This window comes from Leopardus geoffroyi, chromosome X (assembly GCF_018350155.1).
Source record: "Leopardus geoffroyi isolate Oge1 chromosome X, O.geoffroyi_Oge1_pat1.0, whole genome shotgun sequence".
Lineage (NCBI taxonomy): Eukaryota > Metazoa > Chordata > Mammalia > Carnivora > Felidae > Leopardus > Leopardus geoffroyi.
Window position 1 is genome coordinate 48968846 of NC_059343.1, and position 17002 is coordinate 48985847.

At 36.4% G+C, this 17002-nt stretch overlaps 1 protein-coding gene across 1 annotated transcript in view; it reads left to right on the forward strand.

Moving 5' to 3' along the window:
- Window positions 1–17002, forward strand: part of KLF8 (Kruppel like factor 8) — a 248359-nt gene that overhangs the window by 189635 nt on the left and 41722 nt on the right. The window contains exon 2 of the mRNA XM_045470936.1: window positions 3427–3500. Coding sequence (XP_045326892.1) covers window positions 3483–3500 — 18 coding nt within the window. The 5' untranslated portion in view covers window positions 3427–3482. The remainder of the gene's footprint in view (window positions 1–3426; window positions 3501–17002) is intronic.

Below are 17002 nucleotides of genomic sequence, written 5' to 3' on the forward strand. Positions count from 1 at the left end.
GAGAAAAGCAAAAGGCTTAAGAAGTCCTCTTTTTTTTTTTTTTTTTTTAAGAAAAAGTGAACTTTCTTTAAGACCATTCTGTAGGCCCAAATTTCATTCAGTTTTAAATTTTGGCTGGCTAATTATTAAAACTTTTGTTTGTTTGTTTGTTTTAAAAAAGCTTTCTGTTAGCTTTCTCTCTGTGCACTCCCACCAACATTTAGGATGTTGTCCAGAGTTACCTAATGGCTATTCAAATTTTGCTGTTCTTTAAGTGAGAGGATACTAACAAGAAATGGCAGAGACATTCCTAATTGCCAGCTATCCCTTTTATGTCATTTGACATATTGGCATTAGGGATGGGGCAAGAAGTATTATTAGACTCCTTGATTATTGCTGTTAAATAATATTGATATTATTTAACATTATAATATAATTGCTGTTAAATAACTTTTCTTATTTCCATGACCATTCACTGGGCATTAATTAGTACATTCTGTGGAGGAGATATTCTGCTAAAAGATACAAGAGACGGTAGGCAATAGATACTAGTTAATTATTGAAGGGCTCAGTTGACGGTGAGGGAAACAGACAGACAATGCCTCTTTGTGCCAAGAACTGTTGTAAATACTTGAGCACATATTAACTTGATAAATATTTATTACAACTCTATAAACTGGTACTATTATTATTCTCATTTAACAGATAGGGAAACAGACACAGGGAGGTGGAAAAAACTTGTCCAAGGTCTTATTGTTGAGAAATTAAAAAGCCAGGATGTGACTCTAGGCACTCACTCTAGAGCCCACACATCTTTACCATACTTAGGTAGCAATGTACAATATGGACTAGAAGGAAAAGTGACTAGGAGATGATGAAGGACTACATTTAAGAGATATTTCTGCTGTAAAATTTATTTCAACTGATAACCAGTTGGCTGGAGATAGGGAGAGAGAACTCAAAGGTGACTGATTCTTGGGTTTCTATACTGAGACTGGCTTGATGATGGTGCTGAAAATTGAGATTGTAAACATAAAATGAGGAGAGGTTTGTGAGCACATTGAGTATGAAAGACTTGTTTGATGCCTCAAGAGATAACCTTCTGAGCTAAAGCTAAGGATTCTGGCCTTCAACAATAACAATGGTGGTGATGATAATAATAGCTAATTATAAGAACTTTATATGAAAAAAAGTTATAAATGAATTTCCATGTACTAATTCATGGGATCCTCATAGTAACCCTATTAAATCAGAACCACCACCACCACCACCACCACCCCACTCCTGGAAGGTAAAGAAACTTAGGCTCATAGGGACTAAATAGCTTGTCAAAGTCACTCTTCTTCCTCAGCCCTGCTATCTTATAAGCCACAGGAATTGAAGAAGACCAATAGGAGATGATTCTTATAAGTTTGTCTAGCTAAAAATAATGAGGTCTAGTCAAAGGATATGTGAATGGAAAGGAAGAACCAAATTCACTCCACTCTCTCCTACAAATGTTTCTGGCAGCAACCAAGCAAACTCTCCCGGCTTCACGGTGCCCAACTGTGACTATATGACAGTCATCTGACCTAACATTCTTTTTCTACCATTGTATTTCCTTTTCTCCCCCTCTTCCTTGAAATCAGAAAAGGCTGCCCTCTCTGGAAACTCACACTTCATAGCTAATTACACCTCAAACATCTCTTACACATAACATCTCTAATTTTCTTTCATTCTTTCCCACTCTTGTCCAATTCTTGTACTTGAGAAAACACACTTCCTCATTCTCCTTTTCTGTCACTCATCAAAAACCTTCATAAATGTGTTGAACACCTACTATGTGCCAGGTATCATTCTAAGATCTTGAAATACATCACTAAGAAAAATATCAAAGATGAAAATCTCTGCCTGCAAAGAGCTTACAGTCTAAAGGAAATCGTATTTTTCTGTGTCTGACTTATGTGTTTATTCTTTTCACTTCTTCCTCCATTAACAGCGACTTCACCCCCCCCCCCAAGAGGCTTCATAGAAGCCTTAGGACTCTGCAGAAAATAGTTCGAAATATTTTAATTCTAGAAAGAAAAGTTGGACCTTCCAAAAAAAAGTCCTTGATAAAGATTATGGGATGCAATTCCTGGGCATCTATCAGGTCAGTGATCTCTGCTACACTTGCTGACTCTATGTCTGGTTGATCCAGATCCCAACCTGATAAGAATGTGCCTAGCATAACTTCTGATACATAGTAATTGTGCAATAAATATTTAGTAAATTATTGATGTATATGTGAACAGTTCTACTCATATACTTGGATGAAAAGAAAAAAGAAAAGAAGGGAAGAGAAGAGAAGGGAAAAGAAAATCTATGTGTTTTCAGATAAAATTGAGGCTATTTTAATGTGTCAAAATTATCCAAACTCTTTGATAATGGCACAAAAGTTTTCCTCATAATCTCAATAGAAGATTCTTTGTGTGTTACTTCCATCAAATTAGGAATGGTTTCCTCAATTCCTGACATTCAATAAATAAAGGATTATTTTTAGCTTATTTTTGCTTTTTTTGTGTGTGTGGCTATAATATAATTTTGTATCTTTGTTCATTGTATATTTCTTGTATTTTAACTGCATTAGGTATTAAATGGCTATTGTGAATTGACCTGTAAAATGAACATTTTTATGGGTAAGTGTATTTGATATCAAAAACAATTAACTGATTTACGGACTACCTTTTGAAACACAATCAGGTCATAAATGAGGACACTAATTGTAATTGATTTGGAGACACTTAGTATGATCTAAAATCTGATCAATTAAGTTATAAGCAAGCTATGGATTTATCTTCTTTGCCCTATGTTTTCCTCTTTAGTGAGATTAGACTATAGATCGATCAAAGGAAATCTGGTTGAAGAAGTACTGGTAGATGCTTCTGGTGGGAATGATTGTGATTGTGTAGGGCAGCATAATGAGGCCACCAACTCTTTCCTTTTTATAGAAAGACAAATGAACAAGGAAATAGAAGACTACTTATACTAAGCCTACCTAGCTTGTGTGTTTAAGAGAGATAGACAGAAAAAACTTATTTAGAGAGATTTCGTGCTAATGTGTTAACAAGCTCATTAGGATAAATATCCATACAAGTGTATGGAACTCCTTAGAAGGAGAACTAGACCAGGAAGGGGGAAATTATGTCACTATGCTGGTATCCTCCTTATGGATAGGGCTGGTTGGAGAGATTGGATTCTCATGTATATAGGATTTTGGGGGGCGGAAGGGCAGCCAATTCCATTTTGATGAGTAGAATATACAAATTAGAATGTTGTCCAAACACTGACTTCTCAATATCTAGTAAGTCTGAAAAGTAATGTTCATAGGATGCAAACAGGTATATCCAAGGGTAAATGGCATACGGTATGCATGTAGAGGATTAGATATTATTCTAAAATTGTGTTTCCCTTGTCTTTTTTTTCCAGATATGGATCAACTCATAAACAACTTGGGGGTGTAACTTAATTCAGAAAGTGGCTCAATGCATGTCTTCAAACAGGTCAGTTATCAGGAAAATGAGATGCTAATAATATTGAACCATAATAGTGCTGAGTACCTGGCAATCATTATACAGCTAATGCTCATTTTTTTTCCTACATGTTTTTTTGTAGTGTGTTGAGGACTGAAAAGGGGTGAAGGAAGGGATATTTCTAGGAAGTACCTGAAAGCTTGGGTTTCATGTCTGAATAAAGAATAGATCTGACCTAAGAAAAATATAGCCCCTGGGATCAAGACTATAGGGGCAAGTTAGACACTTGGTAGACAACGCCAACCATTTACCTAACATTGTTCCATATTTCAGGCACTATGAAGATTAAATAAATTGTCTTACTTAATCTTCATAATAACTGTTGGATAGTGTATTAGTTAGGGTTCTCCAAAGAAACAAAACTAACAGAATATGTATGTCTCAATCTCTCCCTAGATGATAGATAGAAAGATAGATAGACAGAGAAATAGATAGAGATATAAATTAAAATATTTATCTATATACAACCTATATCTAGATAGCTCGCTAGCTATTTAGAGAGAGAGAGATTTTAATGAATTGGTTCACATGACTGTAGAATTCCAATGAGTTCAAAATTTAATAGGGGGTAGGTTGATAGATTGGAAAGCCAGGGAAGAGTTGCAGTTTCAATGACAGTCTGCTGGTAGGGTTCTTTCTTGCATGAAGGGGCTTAATCTTTGTCTATTAAGGCCTTCAAGTGATTGAATGAGGCCAATCCATATTAATGAGGTGGGTTGCTTAACTCAAAGTCGAGTGATCTAAATGTTAATTTCACCCAAAAAATATCTTCACAGAAACATTCAGAATAATGTATGATCAAATATATGAGCGCCGTGATCCAGCTAAATTGACACAAAATTAACCATCATGGATAGGTTTCATCAATATTCCCATTTTACAGATAAGAAAATTGTGACCTTGGGCACTCCAAGGACAAGGACTGTTTTTCAAAGACAAGCATTCTGTTAGAATCAGAAGTCCCATTTTGCTCACGGTTAAGTTGTAAAGTCACCCCATGAGTGAAACACAAATACAGTCAAAATTAACCTTGAAAAATCCCTTAAATTGTCTATAAAGTTGAGTGAGTATACAGTTTTGTATATCCAATAACTATCTGTTTCTTTATTTAAGTCACCAGATTAAGTATCTGGCTTACATTTAAGAGTCATATTTTACAAAAAAAAAGTTTTCTTTGATTTTTTTATGTATTATTATTATTTTTTAATATGAAATTTATTGTCAAATTGGTTTCCGTACAACACCCAGTGCTCATCCCAACAGGTGCCCTCCTCAATGCCCATCACCCACTTTTTCCTCCCGCCCACCCCTCATCAACCCTCAGTGTATTCTCAGTTTTTAAGAGTCTCTTATGGTTTGGATACCTCCCCTTTTTTTTTCCCCCATCTCCTCCCCCATGGTCTTCTGTTAAGTTTCGCAGGATCCACATAAGAGTGAAAACATATGACATATGTCTTTCTCTGTATGACTTATTTCACTTATTTCACTTATAACACTCTCCAGTTCCATCCACGTTGCTACAAAAGGCCATATTTCATTCTTTCTCATTGCCAAGTAGTATTCCATTGTGTATATAAACCACAACTTCTTTACCCATTCATCAGTTGATGGACATTTAGGCTCTTTCCATAATTTGGCTATTGTTAAAATTGCTGCTATAAACATTGGGTACAAGTGCCCCTATGCATCAGCACTCCTGTATCCCTTGGGTAAATTCCTAGCAGTACTATTGCTGGGTCATAGGGTAGTTCTATTTTTAATTTTTTGAAGAACCTCCACACTGTTTTCCAGCATGGCCACACAAGTTTGCATTCCCACCAACAGTGCAAGAGGTTTCCCTTTTGTCCACATCCTCTCCTGCATCTAGAGTCTCCTGATTTGCTCATTTTAGCCACTCTGACCTGTGTGAGGTGGTATCTCAGTATGGTTTTGATTTGTATTTCCTTGATGAGGAGTGACGTTGAGCATCTTTTCATGTGTCTGTTGGCCATCTGGATGTCTTCTTTAGAAAACTGTTAGTAATGTCTTCTGCCCATTTCTTCACTGGATTATTTGTTTTTTGGGTGTGGAGTTTGGTGAGTTCTTTATATATTTTGGATACTAGCCCTTGGTCTGACATGTCATTTGCAAATATCTTTTCCCATTCCGTTGGTTGCCTTTTAGTTATGTTGATTGTTTCCTTTGCAGTGCAAAAGCTTTTTACCTTCATGAGGTCCCAATAGTTTATTTTTGCTTTTAATTCCCTTGCCTTTGGAAATGTGTCAAGTAAGAAATTGCTGCGGCTGAGGGAAGAGAAGTTTCTTTCTGCTTTCTCCTCTAGGGTTTTGATGGTTTCCTGTCTCACATTCAGGTCCTTTATCCATTTTGAGTTTATTTTTGTGAATGGTGTAAGAAAGTGGTCTAGTTTCATCCTTCTGCATGTTGCTGTCCAGTTCTCCCAGCACCATTTGTTAAAGAGACTGTCTTTGTTTCCATTGGATATTCTTTCCTGATTTGTCAAAGATTAGTTGGCCATACTTTTGTGGGTCTAATTCTGATGTCAATACTACCCAAAGCAATCTACACATTCAATGCAATCGAAATCAAAATTGCACCAGGATTCTTCTCGAAGCTAGAACAAGCAATCCTAAAATTTGTATGGAACCACAAAAGATCCCAAATAGCCAAAGTAATATTGGAGAAGAGGAACAAAGGGGGAGGCATCACAATCCCAGACTTTAGCCTGTACTACAAAGCTGTGATCAAGACAGCATGGTATTGGCACAAAAACAGACACATAGAAGAATGGAATAGAATAGAGACTCCAGAATTGGACCCACAAAAAAAGTTTTTCACCATTAAATGGTTTTGCCTTTGTTGTACAATTGAATTTAAGTTACATGTGCATATGTGTGATACTCCTTTGTACTGTGTTAACACCAAACCTAATTTGAAATTTTGTTTACCTTGTAGCTGTTGCCATTTAGGGACTATTAGCACATCATCACTTGCTAATTGTTGGCAAACATCTGCTGGTTGCTGGTGCTAAGTCATAATTAATACTAAAAGGAAGCTGAGTATAAGTGTTAGATAAAAATCTATTGGACATGTAATAAAAAGTATCCTCAGTGAAATGTTGTCAGGTATGCATAGCTATTTTATTATGAAATCTTAGCACACCTCAGTACAATTCCAAAAATTTTTTTCCATGCATTGTTAAAGTATACTAATTTTCCAGAATTTGGAGGAACTTTGAAATTTGTTCAATGTATATAATATTCTGGATAGTAGATGATCTGAGAACTTTTTGTTTCTTGCCGTTTCCAAGATATCTTGTTTTTAGTAAAGCTACGGTGCTTGTGGTTACATGACCACAGAACACTGGCCATATCCCAGGGAAAAAAGTCTCAGAACTTCTGTTCTATAAACTGCAATGTTGGCAACATTTAGGTGGGCAGACACCTACTGTTTTGGCTCATTATATGATTTTTTTATGTCATGAGAGAGGATTAGTGGGTGGCTGTCTAGCTCAGTACACACATGCTGCTCCCCCTTCTTTGAATTCCTACATACCATACCATATAATGAATATATTTGGTTGTCACTATCCTTTGTTTATAGTTTCTGATTATTTCCTAGAAGTAGGATTTCTTGGACAAAGTATATGAGCAACTTTAGGGTTCATATTGTATCATACATGTCTCCATCATCCAATTTAATATTTATTAACATTTCACATGTATTCTCACATAATTGCATGCTCTCTCTCTTTCACTCACTCTCTCTCCATCCCTCTAACTCCCCGCGCCTTTCTCTCATTTCTTCCCTTTCAAAGTAATTTGCATCAAGAAACTTCACCCATAAATAACTTAGCATGCATCACCTAAAATGACATTATCCTACATAACTACATCAACAATATTATACCCAAGTAATTAACAATATTTTAATAATATTATTTAATTGGGTCATATATTACTAAAAGATCCTCAGTGACACCTTTTTCACACCTTTCTGCCTTGAATGTTCTTCAGTTAGCCTGTCTAATTAGCCAAATTCCACACTTTTCTTAGGGCCCAAATTTCACTTCCATCTCTTCCATAAAGCTTTTACTGATAATTAATCTTACTAATCTCTAGTGCACTGGAATTCCTGGCATGCTAAATTATCTGTACCAGTTACTCGTGTGGCTCTGTTCTCACCTAATTATCAACTGATTATATATGTCTTATTTTTACAGTGATATTTTTGTTTTCCAAAATTCAATTATGTATGTACCACTTATACAATTTCTGCCATATCCTTATTATGGATATTATTTACATACCTTTAGAAGATTAGTGCAGCGACAAATAAATAAATACCTATACTGGTTCTGTCCTAAGCAATCTGGAGAATTCAGGTTTGATGTGGAGTATTGGTTTCCCAGGGTTGCTGCAAAAAATTGCCACCAGTTGTGTGGCTTAAAATAACATAAATGTATTTTCTCATAGTTCTAGAATCCAGAAGTCAACAATTGTGTCATCACTAGGATCCTTTCCTAGGCTTTAGGGGATAATCTGCTTCTTGTCTCTTCCATCTTTTGGTGGATTCAGGTGTTCCTTGGCTTGCAGACTCAGCACTCCAGTGTCTACCTACATCTTCACATTGCTTTCTCCTGTGTGTCTCTCTGTGTGTCTTTGCTCTGTGTACCTATTTAAAGACAATTGTCATTGAATTTAGAGCTCACTCAAATAATCCAGGATAATCTCTTTTAAGATCCTTAGTTTAACTATATCTGCAAAGACTCTTTCCAAATAAGGTAATATTCATGGGTTCTAGGGATTACGATGTAGACATATATTTGGGGGGAACATCATTCAGCCCACTACAGTGTATTATACATTTACATATATTTCTAATATATAGTAAGTAATGCAGTACACAAAACAATTATAGAACTTTGAGAAAGAAAAAGTATTTCATCAAATTGTATTTTTAAATTTTATTTTTTAAATCTATTTACCTAAATTCAAGTTAGTTAACATACAGTGTAGTATTGGTTTCAGGAGTAGAATATAGTGATTCACCACTAACATATAACACCCAGTGCTTATCCCAACAAGTGCCCTACGTAATGCACAGCACCCATTTAGCCCAACCTCCCACCCATCTCCCCTCCAGCACCCCTCAGTTTGTTCTCTGTGTTTAAGAGTCTCTTATGGGTTGCCCCATCTCTCTTTTTATCTTATTTTTTCCTTCCATTCTTCTGTGTTCATCTTTTGTGTTTCTTAAATTCCACATGTGATAGCAAGCATATGATATTTGCCTCTCTCAAACTTATTTCATTTATCATAATATACTCTATTTCAATCCACGTTTTTGCAAATGGCAAGATTTCATTCTTTTTGATCACTGAGTAATATTCCATGGTATATATATATCATCTCTTCTTTCTCCATTCATCAGTTGAGGCACATTGGGGTACTTTCCATAATTTTGCTATTATTGATAGTGCTGCTCTAAACATTGGGGTGCATGTACTCCTCTGAATCAGCATTTTTGTATCCTTTGGATAAATACCTAGTAGTGCAATTGCTGGATTGAAGAACAGTACTTTTTTTTTTTTTTTTGAGGAACCTCCATACTGTTTTCCAGAGTGACTGAACCATTTTGCATTCCCACCAACAGTGCAAAAGGGTTCCCCTTTCTCTGCATCCTCACCAACATCTGTTGTTTCCTGAGTTGTTCATTTTAGGCATTCTGATAAGTGTGAAGTGGCATCTAATTGGGGTTTTGATTTGTATTTCTCTGATTATGAATGATGTTGAGCATCTTTTCATGTGTCTGCTAGCCATCTGGATGCCTTCTTTGGAAAAGTGTCTGTTCATGTCTATTCTGCCCATTGCTTCCCTGGATTATTTGCTATTTCGGTGCGAGTTTGATAAGTTCTTCATAGATTTTGGATACTGACCCTTTATTTTATATGTTATTTACAAATATCTCCTCCCATTCTATCAGTTGCCTTTTAGTTTTAATGATTGTTTCCTTCGCTGTGCAGTAGCTTTTTATCGTGATGAGGTCCCAATCATTAATTTTTGCTTTTATTTACCTTGCCTGTGGAGACATGTCTAGTAAGAAGCTGCTGCTGCCGAGATCAGAGAGGTTGCTGGCTGTGTCCTCCTATAGGATTTTAGTGGTTTCCTATCTCACATTTAGGTCTTGCATCCATTTTGAATTTATTTTTGTGTATTGTGTAAGAAAGTGGTCCAGGTTCATTCTTCTGCATATAGCTGTCGTTTTCCCATCACCATTTGCTGGAGATACTGTCTTTTACTCATGGGATACTCTTTCTTGTTTGTTGAAGATTAGTCGGCCATACATTTGTGGGTCTATTTCTGAGTTTTCTATTCTGTTCCATTGATCCATGTGTCTGTTTTTGTGCTAGTACCATACTGTCTTGATGATTACAGTTTTGTGATACAATTTCAAGTCCAGAATTGTGATGCCTCCAGCTTTGGTTTTCTTTTTCAACATTCAGGGTCTTTACTGATTCCATATAAGTTTGAGACTTGTTTGTTCTAACTCTGTGAAGAACGTTGGTGTTATTTTGATAGGGATTGCATTGAATGTGTAGATTGCTTTGTGTAGTATTGACATTTTAACAATATTTGTTCTTCAAATCCATCTATATGGAATGTTTTTCCATTGCTTTGTGTCTTCTTCAATTTATTTCATAAGCTTCCTATAGTTTTCAGCATACTGTTGTTTTACCTCTTTGGTTTGGTTTATTCCTAAGTATCTTATGGTTTTCGGTGCAATCGTAATTGGGATCAATTTTCTATAGTTTCATGCCAGGTAATAATTTTTCCATATTTTCAAGCTAGGTACTAATCAAATACCTAATGAATTAATATAGCCACACATATACATACATACATACATACATACATACATACAAGCAACATAAATATGTACATATCTAACCTTATTTTGCTTGGATGCAGCTACTCTGCTTGATACTTTCTCTCAGTCCTTTAGGACTGCTTATTAGGACTGTTCATTCATTTGTAAAAAATGAATAATTCTATTGTCTCATAGTGTTACATTTCCAGGTACTATTGAGATGGTGATGATGTAAAATTTGAAATCCCTCTAGGTTTAGGTTAGGTCTAACTGTTAATAATACCCAACTCCAACCACTTCTCCTTCCTCTAATACATATACACTTGAAATCCTTATTGGAGAAGGATTAAGGTTTCAGAAAGTTAAACTGACTCTTTGACTTAAACAATGAATGTGCACATATATTTCTGTATTTACATACTTGTGTACCCAGGCATGAAAAAATAAGTTTAAACATAGATTAAAGCTAGAAGGGACCTGTGTACATGAGCAGCTTTCCTCTTTCTGTTTAGGAGCCTGGGTTTTATCTTAACTACCATAAAAATACTCTTTCCTCTCTTTTCCATCTGTTGTGCTGTCTGGAGTATTTTATTTCATTTTATTTCTATTCTTGCTTTCCCACTTTTAAGCTCTAAATCAGGGCTATTTTATTTATTTTTTATATTTAAATGTGTGAATTTGTGACAGTAAATTACACCTCAAGAAAACTGTTTCAAAATAGAAAAAGTATCATGCATCTACCCAGCATTTTTACTCCTAGGTATTCTGTTTTGTTTTGTTTGTTTTTTTTTTTCACACAAAGTGTCCATCGACTGATGGATGAATAAAGAACAAGTGGTAAATATATGTACACTGAAATATTACTCAGCCATAAAAAGAATGAAATCTTGCCATTTGAAATAATGTGGCTGGAGCTAGAGGGTATTATGCTAAGCGAAATGAGTCAGAGAAAGGCACCATATGATATCACTCATATGTGGAATGTAAGAAACAAAACAATTGGTCATAGGGGGAAAAAAGAGAGGCAAACCAAGAAACAGACTCTTAATTACAAACCGATGGTTACCAGAGGTGGTGGGGTGGTGGAGTGGTGGGTTAAATAGGTGATGGGGATTAAGGAGTGTACTTGTTGTGAGTGCACTGGGTATTGTATGGAAGTGTTGAATCACTAAATTCTATACCGGAAACTAATATTACACTGTATGTTAAAAAACTGGAATTTAAATAAAAGCTTGGAATTTTTTAAATTAAAAATAAATAACGTAGTAAATCAGAGCTGTTTTAAACACTTGATTCCCCCGACCCTCGACCTCCCAGGACATTTCTACCTATCTTCATCAAATTCTAAAGAGCATAAATATTTGGAAATTCACTACTTTTTTTCTGGATTTCTTTCTAGAATTGAGGGTGCCTTTATCCATCATCTTTGATGATATATCAATAAATAACTCTTTTTTGTCAACTCAAAATGACTTAAAATCTGATTAAGATTCTGGACCTTTGAGAAGGACTGTGGAAATTAAACTTCTTTTTAAATTAGCCCCATAAATGTCTGTGTTTTTTTTTTCATACTCAACCTTCTTCATAGACTCAGAAATTTGAGAAAACTGATGTCTGAAGTTTTAAAGTAGCAAATGGGTGCAGTAGCTATTCTCTTTCTTTGAAAAATGATAGTGACTAATGACAGAACACTTAAAAACTGAAGCCATCACAGTGTTGAATATGAAAAGAAGCTATTTAAAAAGAAAAATCTGATGGCACAGTTTTAAATTAATCCTCAGATGCACTATTAAAACTGTGATAATTATATTCATTTTGTGGAATGGGGAGCCATCTTGAGACATGTCAGTGAGAATTTTTAAAAATCACCAAAACTCTAGGGCTGAAAATTCACTTACTCCTTACACTATGTTTCTTTAGAAACTTTAAGTATGGTATGTCATGTACAAGAAGAAGGTATGGCAATAGTGTTTTTTTGTTTGTTTGTTTGTTTAACCATAGGTGTAGTTATATTCAAAATATAGAAGAAATTAAACTATATATTGGAATTATTATTAAAAGTGTTTGGCCATATAGAAAAGAGCATTCTCAGTGCACACAGAAATTATTCAATATAGGGGTTTAGTCAATTGAGTGTCTGACTCTTGATTTCACCTCAGGTCATGATCTTAGGGTTCATGGGTTCCAGCCCCATGTTGGGCTCTATGCTGTCAGTACAGATTCTCTCTTTCCTTCTCTCACTCACATATGCTCTCTCTCCCTTTCAAAATATATAAATAAACTTAAAAAAAGAAATTATTCACTATAGTAATGTGTGGATATGAGATGTTTGTCCTATTATGCCTTCACATTACAAAGCAAGAAAAAGTAAGTTCAACCTTTAGACCTATTTTTGAACATAGTTTTTCTTGAGGAAGATTGCTTACAGAATAAATCAATCGCAAACCAGAAAATCCTTGCTACAGACTGGATTCACTTAGGCATACCAGGTGCACTTGAAAATGATATATACAGAAGGAAATACATAATGATATGCTGTGAGGAAGTTACTGTTAAAACAGGAAAACCCAAACACCTGGACTTCCAACATTACCTTCAAAGTCTTATAATGATGGCAGAAGAGGAGTAATGATTGGAGTTTTATTGTGGAAATGATTTTTATTAAGAACTGAAGATCACAGGGCAGGCTTAGTCTACAGAAGCACAACTCATGATGGGTGTTAAAAAAGACCTTGCAATATCTTATCTCATCAGGACAAGACTATTCTCTATGATATGAAAGCAACCTGAGTGTCCATTCATAAATGAAAGGGTTAGAAGATGTGGTATACGGCCCTCCCCATGCCTCCCACCATGGCACCCCTCACATCTCCACGGGGGGAAGTTACTTCCTGACTCTGAGCTCTCCCCCGGCTCAGGCAGCCAAGTGCAGTGATCATTCTAGATCTCAAAAGTGTCTCTACACCCCTTGGGGAGTGAGAAGAGTGCAGCATCCTTGGAAGCCAGCTTTGAGCAAGACACCTGACCTTCCAGGACCTCAGGAGGCACATCAGAGAAACGCTGCCTCACTGCTCGCGTCTCAGACATCTGTCTACATGGAATCTACAGACCTTCTTTCGGAAGAGGAATCGTAGGAGAACTATTGAAAGCCTTCAAGCAATATCATGGCTGGATTTGTGTTTTAGGATAATTTCCTTGGCTCCTGCGTGGGGTAGATTCTGAAGATCCCATCAAAGCAGTACCACAAGACTGGCAGTGTTCAAGTAGCCCATACAGAGGGCACACCACCCCACAGTGAGTCCTGCCCCTGGGAGAGGGGAAGATAAGGTACACACCAGTCTTACTGTGGCCTCAGTGGTGGGCTGGGGGCAGACGTCAGGTCTGACTGCAACACGCCTACCAAAACAAGTTACTCCAGACAGCACAGAGGAAGAGCCCTGCAGTTCTCTGCACTCCAGGGACTATCTAAAATGACAAAACGGAGGAATTCTCCTCAAAAGAAACTCCAGGAAGTAGCGAATTGATCAAAAACGAACTGATCAAAAACGATTTCAGCAATATATCAGAAAATGAATTTAAAATAATAGTCATAAAATTAATCGCTGGGCTTGAAAAAAGTATAGAGGACAGCAGAGAACCTATTACTACAGAGATCAAGGGACTAAGAAACAGTCAGGAGGAGCTAAAAAAAAAGCTATAAATGAACTGCAAAATAAAATGGAGCCGACCACAGCTCGGATTGAAGAGGCAGAGGAGAGAATAGGTGAACTAGAAGATAAAATTATGGAAAAAGAAGAAGCTGAGAAAGAGAGAGATAAAAAAAATCCAGGAGTATGAGGGGGAGACTTAGAGAACTAAGTGACATAATTAAGCGAAATAATGTACGCATAATTGGGATTCCAGGGGAGGAAGACAGAGGGAAAGGTACTGAAGGTGTACTTGAAGAAATCATAGCTGAGAACTTCCCTGAACTGGGGAAGGAAAATGGCACTAAAATCAAAGAGGCAGAGAGAACTCCCTTCAGATGTAACATGAACTGATCTTCTGCATGACATATCATAGTGAAACTGGCAAAATACAAGGATAAAGAGAGAATTCTGAAAGCAGCTAGGGATAAACATGCTCTAACATATAAAGGCAAACCAATGAGACTCGTGACGGATCTGTCTACTGAAAGTTGGCAGGCCAGAAAGGAATGGCAGGAAATCTTCAATGTGATGAACAGAAAAAAAATATGCAGCCGAGAATCCTTTATATAGCAAGTCTGTCATTTACAATAGAAGGAGAGGTAAAGGTCTTCCCAAACAAACAAACACCGAAGGAATTTGTCACCACTAAACCAGCCCTACAAGAGATCCTAAGGGGGAATCCTGTGAGACAAAGTACGAGAGACATCACTGCAAGCATGAAACCTACAGACATCACAATGACTCTAAACCCATATCTTTCAATAATAACACTGAATGTAAATGGACTAAATCCTCCAACCAAAAAAACAAAAGACATAGGGTATCAGAATGGATAAAAAAACAAGACCCATCTATTTGCTGTCTACAAGAGACTCATTTTAGACCTGAGGACACCTTCAGATTGAAAGTGAGGGGATGGAGAACTATCATGCTACTGGAAGTCGAAAGAAACCTGGAGTAGCCACACTTATATCAGACAAACTAGACTTTATATTAAAGGCTGTAACAAGAGATGAAGAAGGGCATTATATAATCATTACAGGGTCTATCCATCAGGAAGAGCTAACAATTATAAATGTCTATATGCTGAATATGGGAGCCCCCAAATATATAAAACAATTACTCACAAACATAAGCAACTTTATTGAGAAGAATGTGGTAATTGCAGGGTACTTTAATACTCACAACATTGGATAGATCATCTAGACACAGGATCAATAAAGAAACAAGGGCCCTGAATGATACACTGGATCAGATGGGCATGATAGATATATTTAGAACTCTGCATCCCAAAGCAACAGAATATACTTTCTTCTCGAGTGCACATGGAACACTCTCCATGATAGATCACATACTGGGTCACAAACCAGCCCTTCATAAATATACAAGAATTGAGATCATACCATGCATACTTTCAGACCACAAAGTGATGAAGCTTGAAATCAACCACAAGAAAAAGGCTGGAAAACCTCCACAACCATGGAGGTTAAAGAACACCCTACTAAAGAATGAATGGGTCAACCAGGCAATTAGAGAAGAAATTTAAAATATATATGGAAACAAATGAAAATGAAAATACAACAATCCAAATGCTTTGGGATGCAGCGAAGCCATTCCTGAGAGGAAAATACATTGTAATCCAGGCCAATCTCAAAAAACAAGAAAAATCCCAAATACAAAATCTAACAGCACACCTAAGGGAAATAGAAGCAGAACAGCAAAGGCACCCCAAATCCAGCAGAAGAAGAGAAATAATAAAGAACAGAACAGAAATAAACAATATAGAATCTAAAAAAAAAAAAAAAACTGTAGAGCAGATCAACGAAACCAAGAGTTGGTTTTTTGAAAAAATAAACAAAATTGATAAACCTCTAGCCAGGCTTCTCAAAAAGAAAAGGAAGAGCACCCAAATAGATAAAATCATGAATGAAAATGGAATTATTACAACCAATCCCTCAGAAATACAAGCAATTATCAGGGAATACTATGAAAAAATATATGCCAACAAACTGGACAACCTGGAAGAAATGCACAAATTCCTAAACACCAACAAACTTCCAAAACTCAAACAGGAAGAAAGAGAAAGCTTGAGCAGACCCATAACCAGCGAAGAAATTGAATCACTTATCAAAAATCTCCCACCAAGTAAGAGTCCAGGACCAGATGGCTACCCAGGGGAATTCTACCAGACACTTAAAGCAGAGATAATACCTATCCTTCTCAAGCTATTCCAAAAAATAGAAAGGAAAGGAAAACTTCCAGACTCATTCTATGAGGCCAGCATTACTTTGATTCCTAAACCAGACAGAGAACCAGTAAAAAAAGAGACCTGCAGGCCAATATCCCTGATGAATATGGATGCAAAAATTCTCAGTAAGATACTAGCAAATCGATTTCAACAGCATATAAAAAGCATTACTCACCATGATCAAGTGGGATTCATTCCGGGGATGCAGGGCCGGTTCAACATTCACAAATCAATCAATGTGATACATCATATTAATAAAAGAAAAGATAAGAACCATATGATCCTGTCAATCGATTCAGAAAAGCATTTGACAAAATTCAGCATCCTTTCTTAATTAAAACCCTCGAGAAAGTCTTGATAGAAGGAACATAGTTAAACATCATTAAAGCCATTTATGAAAAGACAACAGATAATATCATCCTCAATGGGGAAAAGCCGAGAGCTTTTTCCCTGAGATCAGGAACACGACAGGGATGCCCATTCTCACCGCTGTTGATTCACATAGTGTTGGAAGTTCTAGCATCAGCAATCAGACAACAAAAGGACATCAAAGTCATCAAAATTTGCAAAGATGAAGTCAAGCTTTCACTTTTTGCAGATGACATGATATTATACATGGAAAATCCGATAGACTCCACCAAAAGTCTGCTTGAACTGATACATGAATTCAT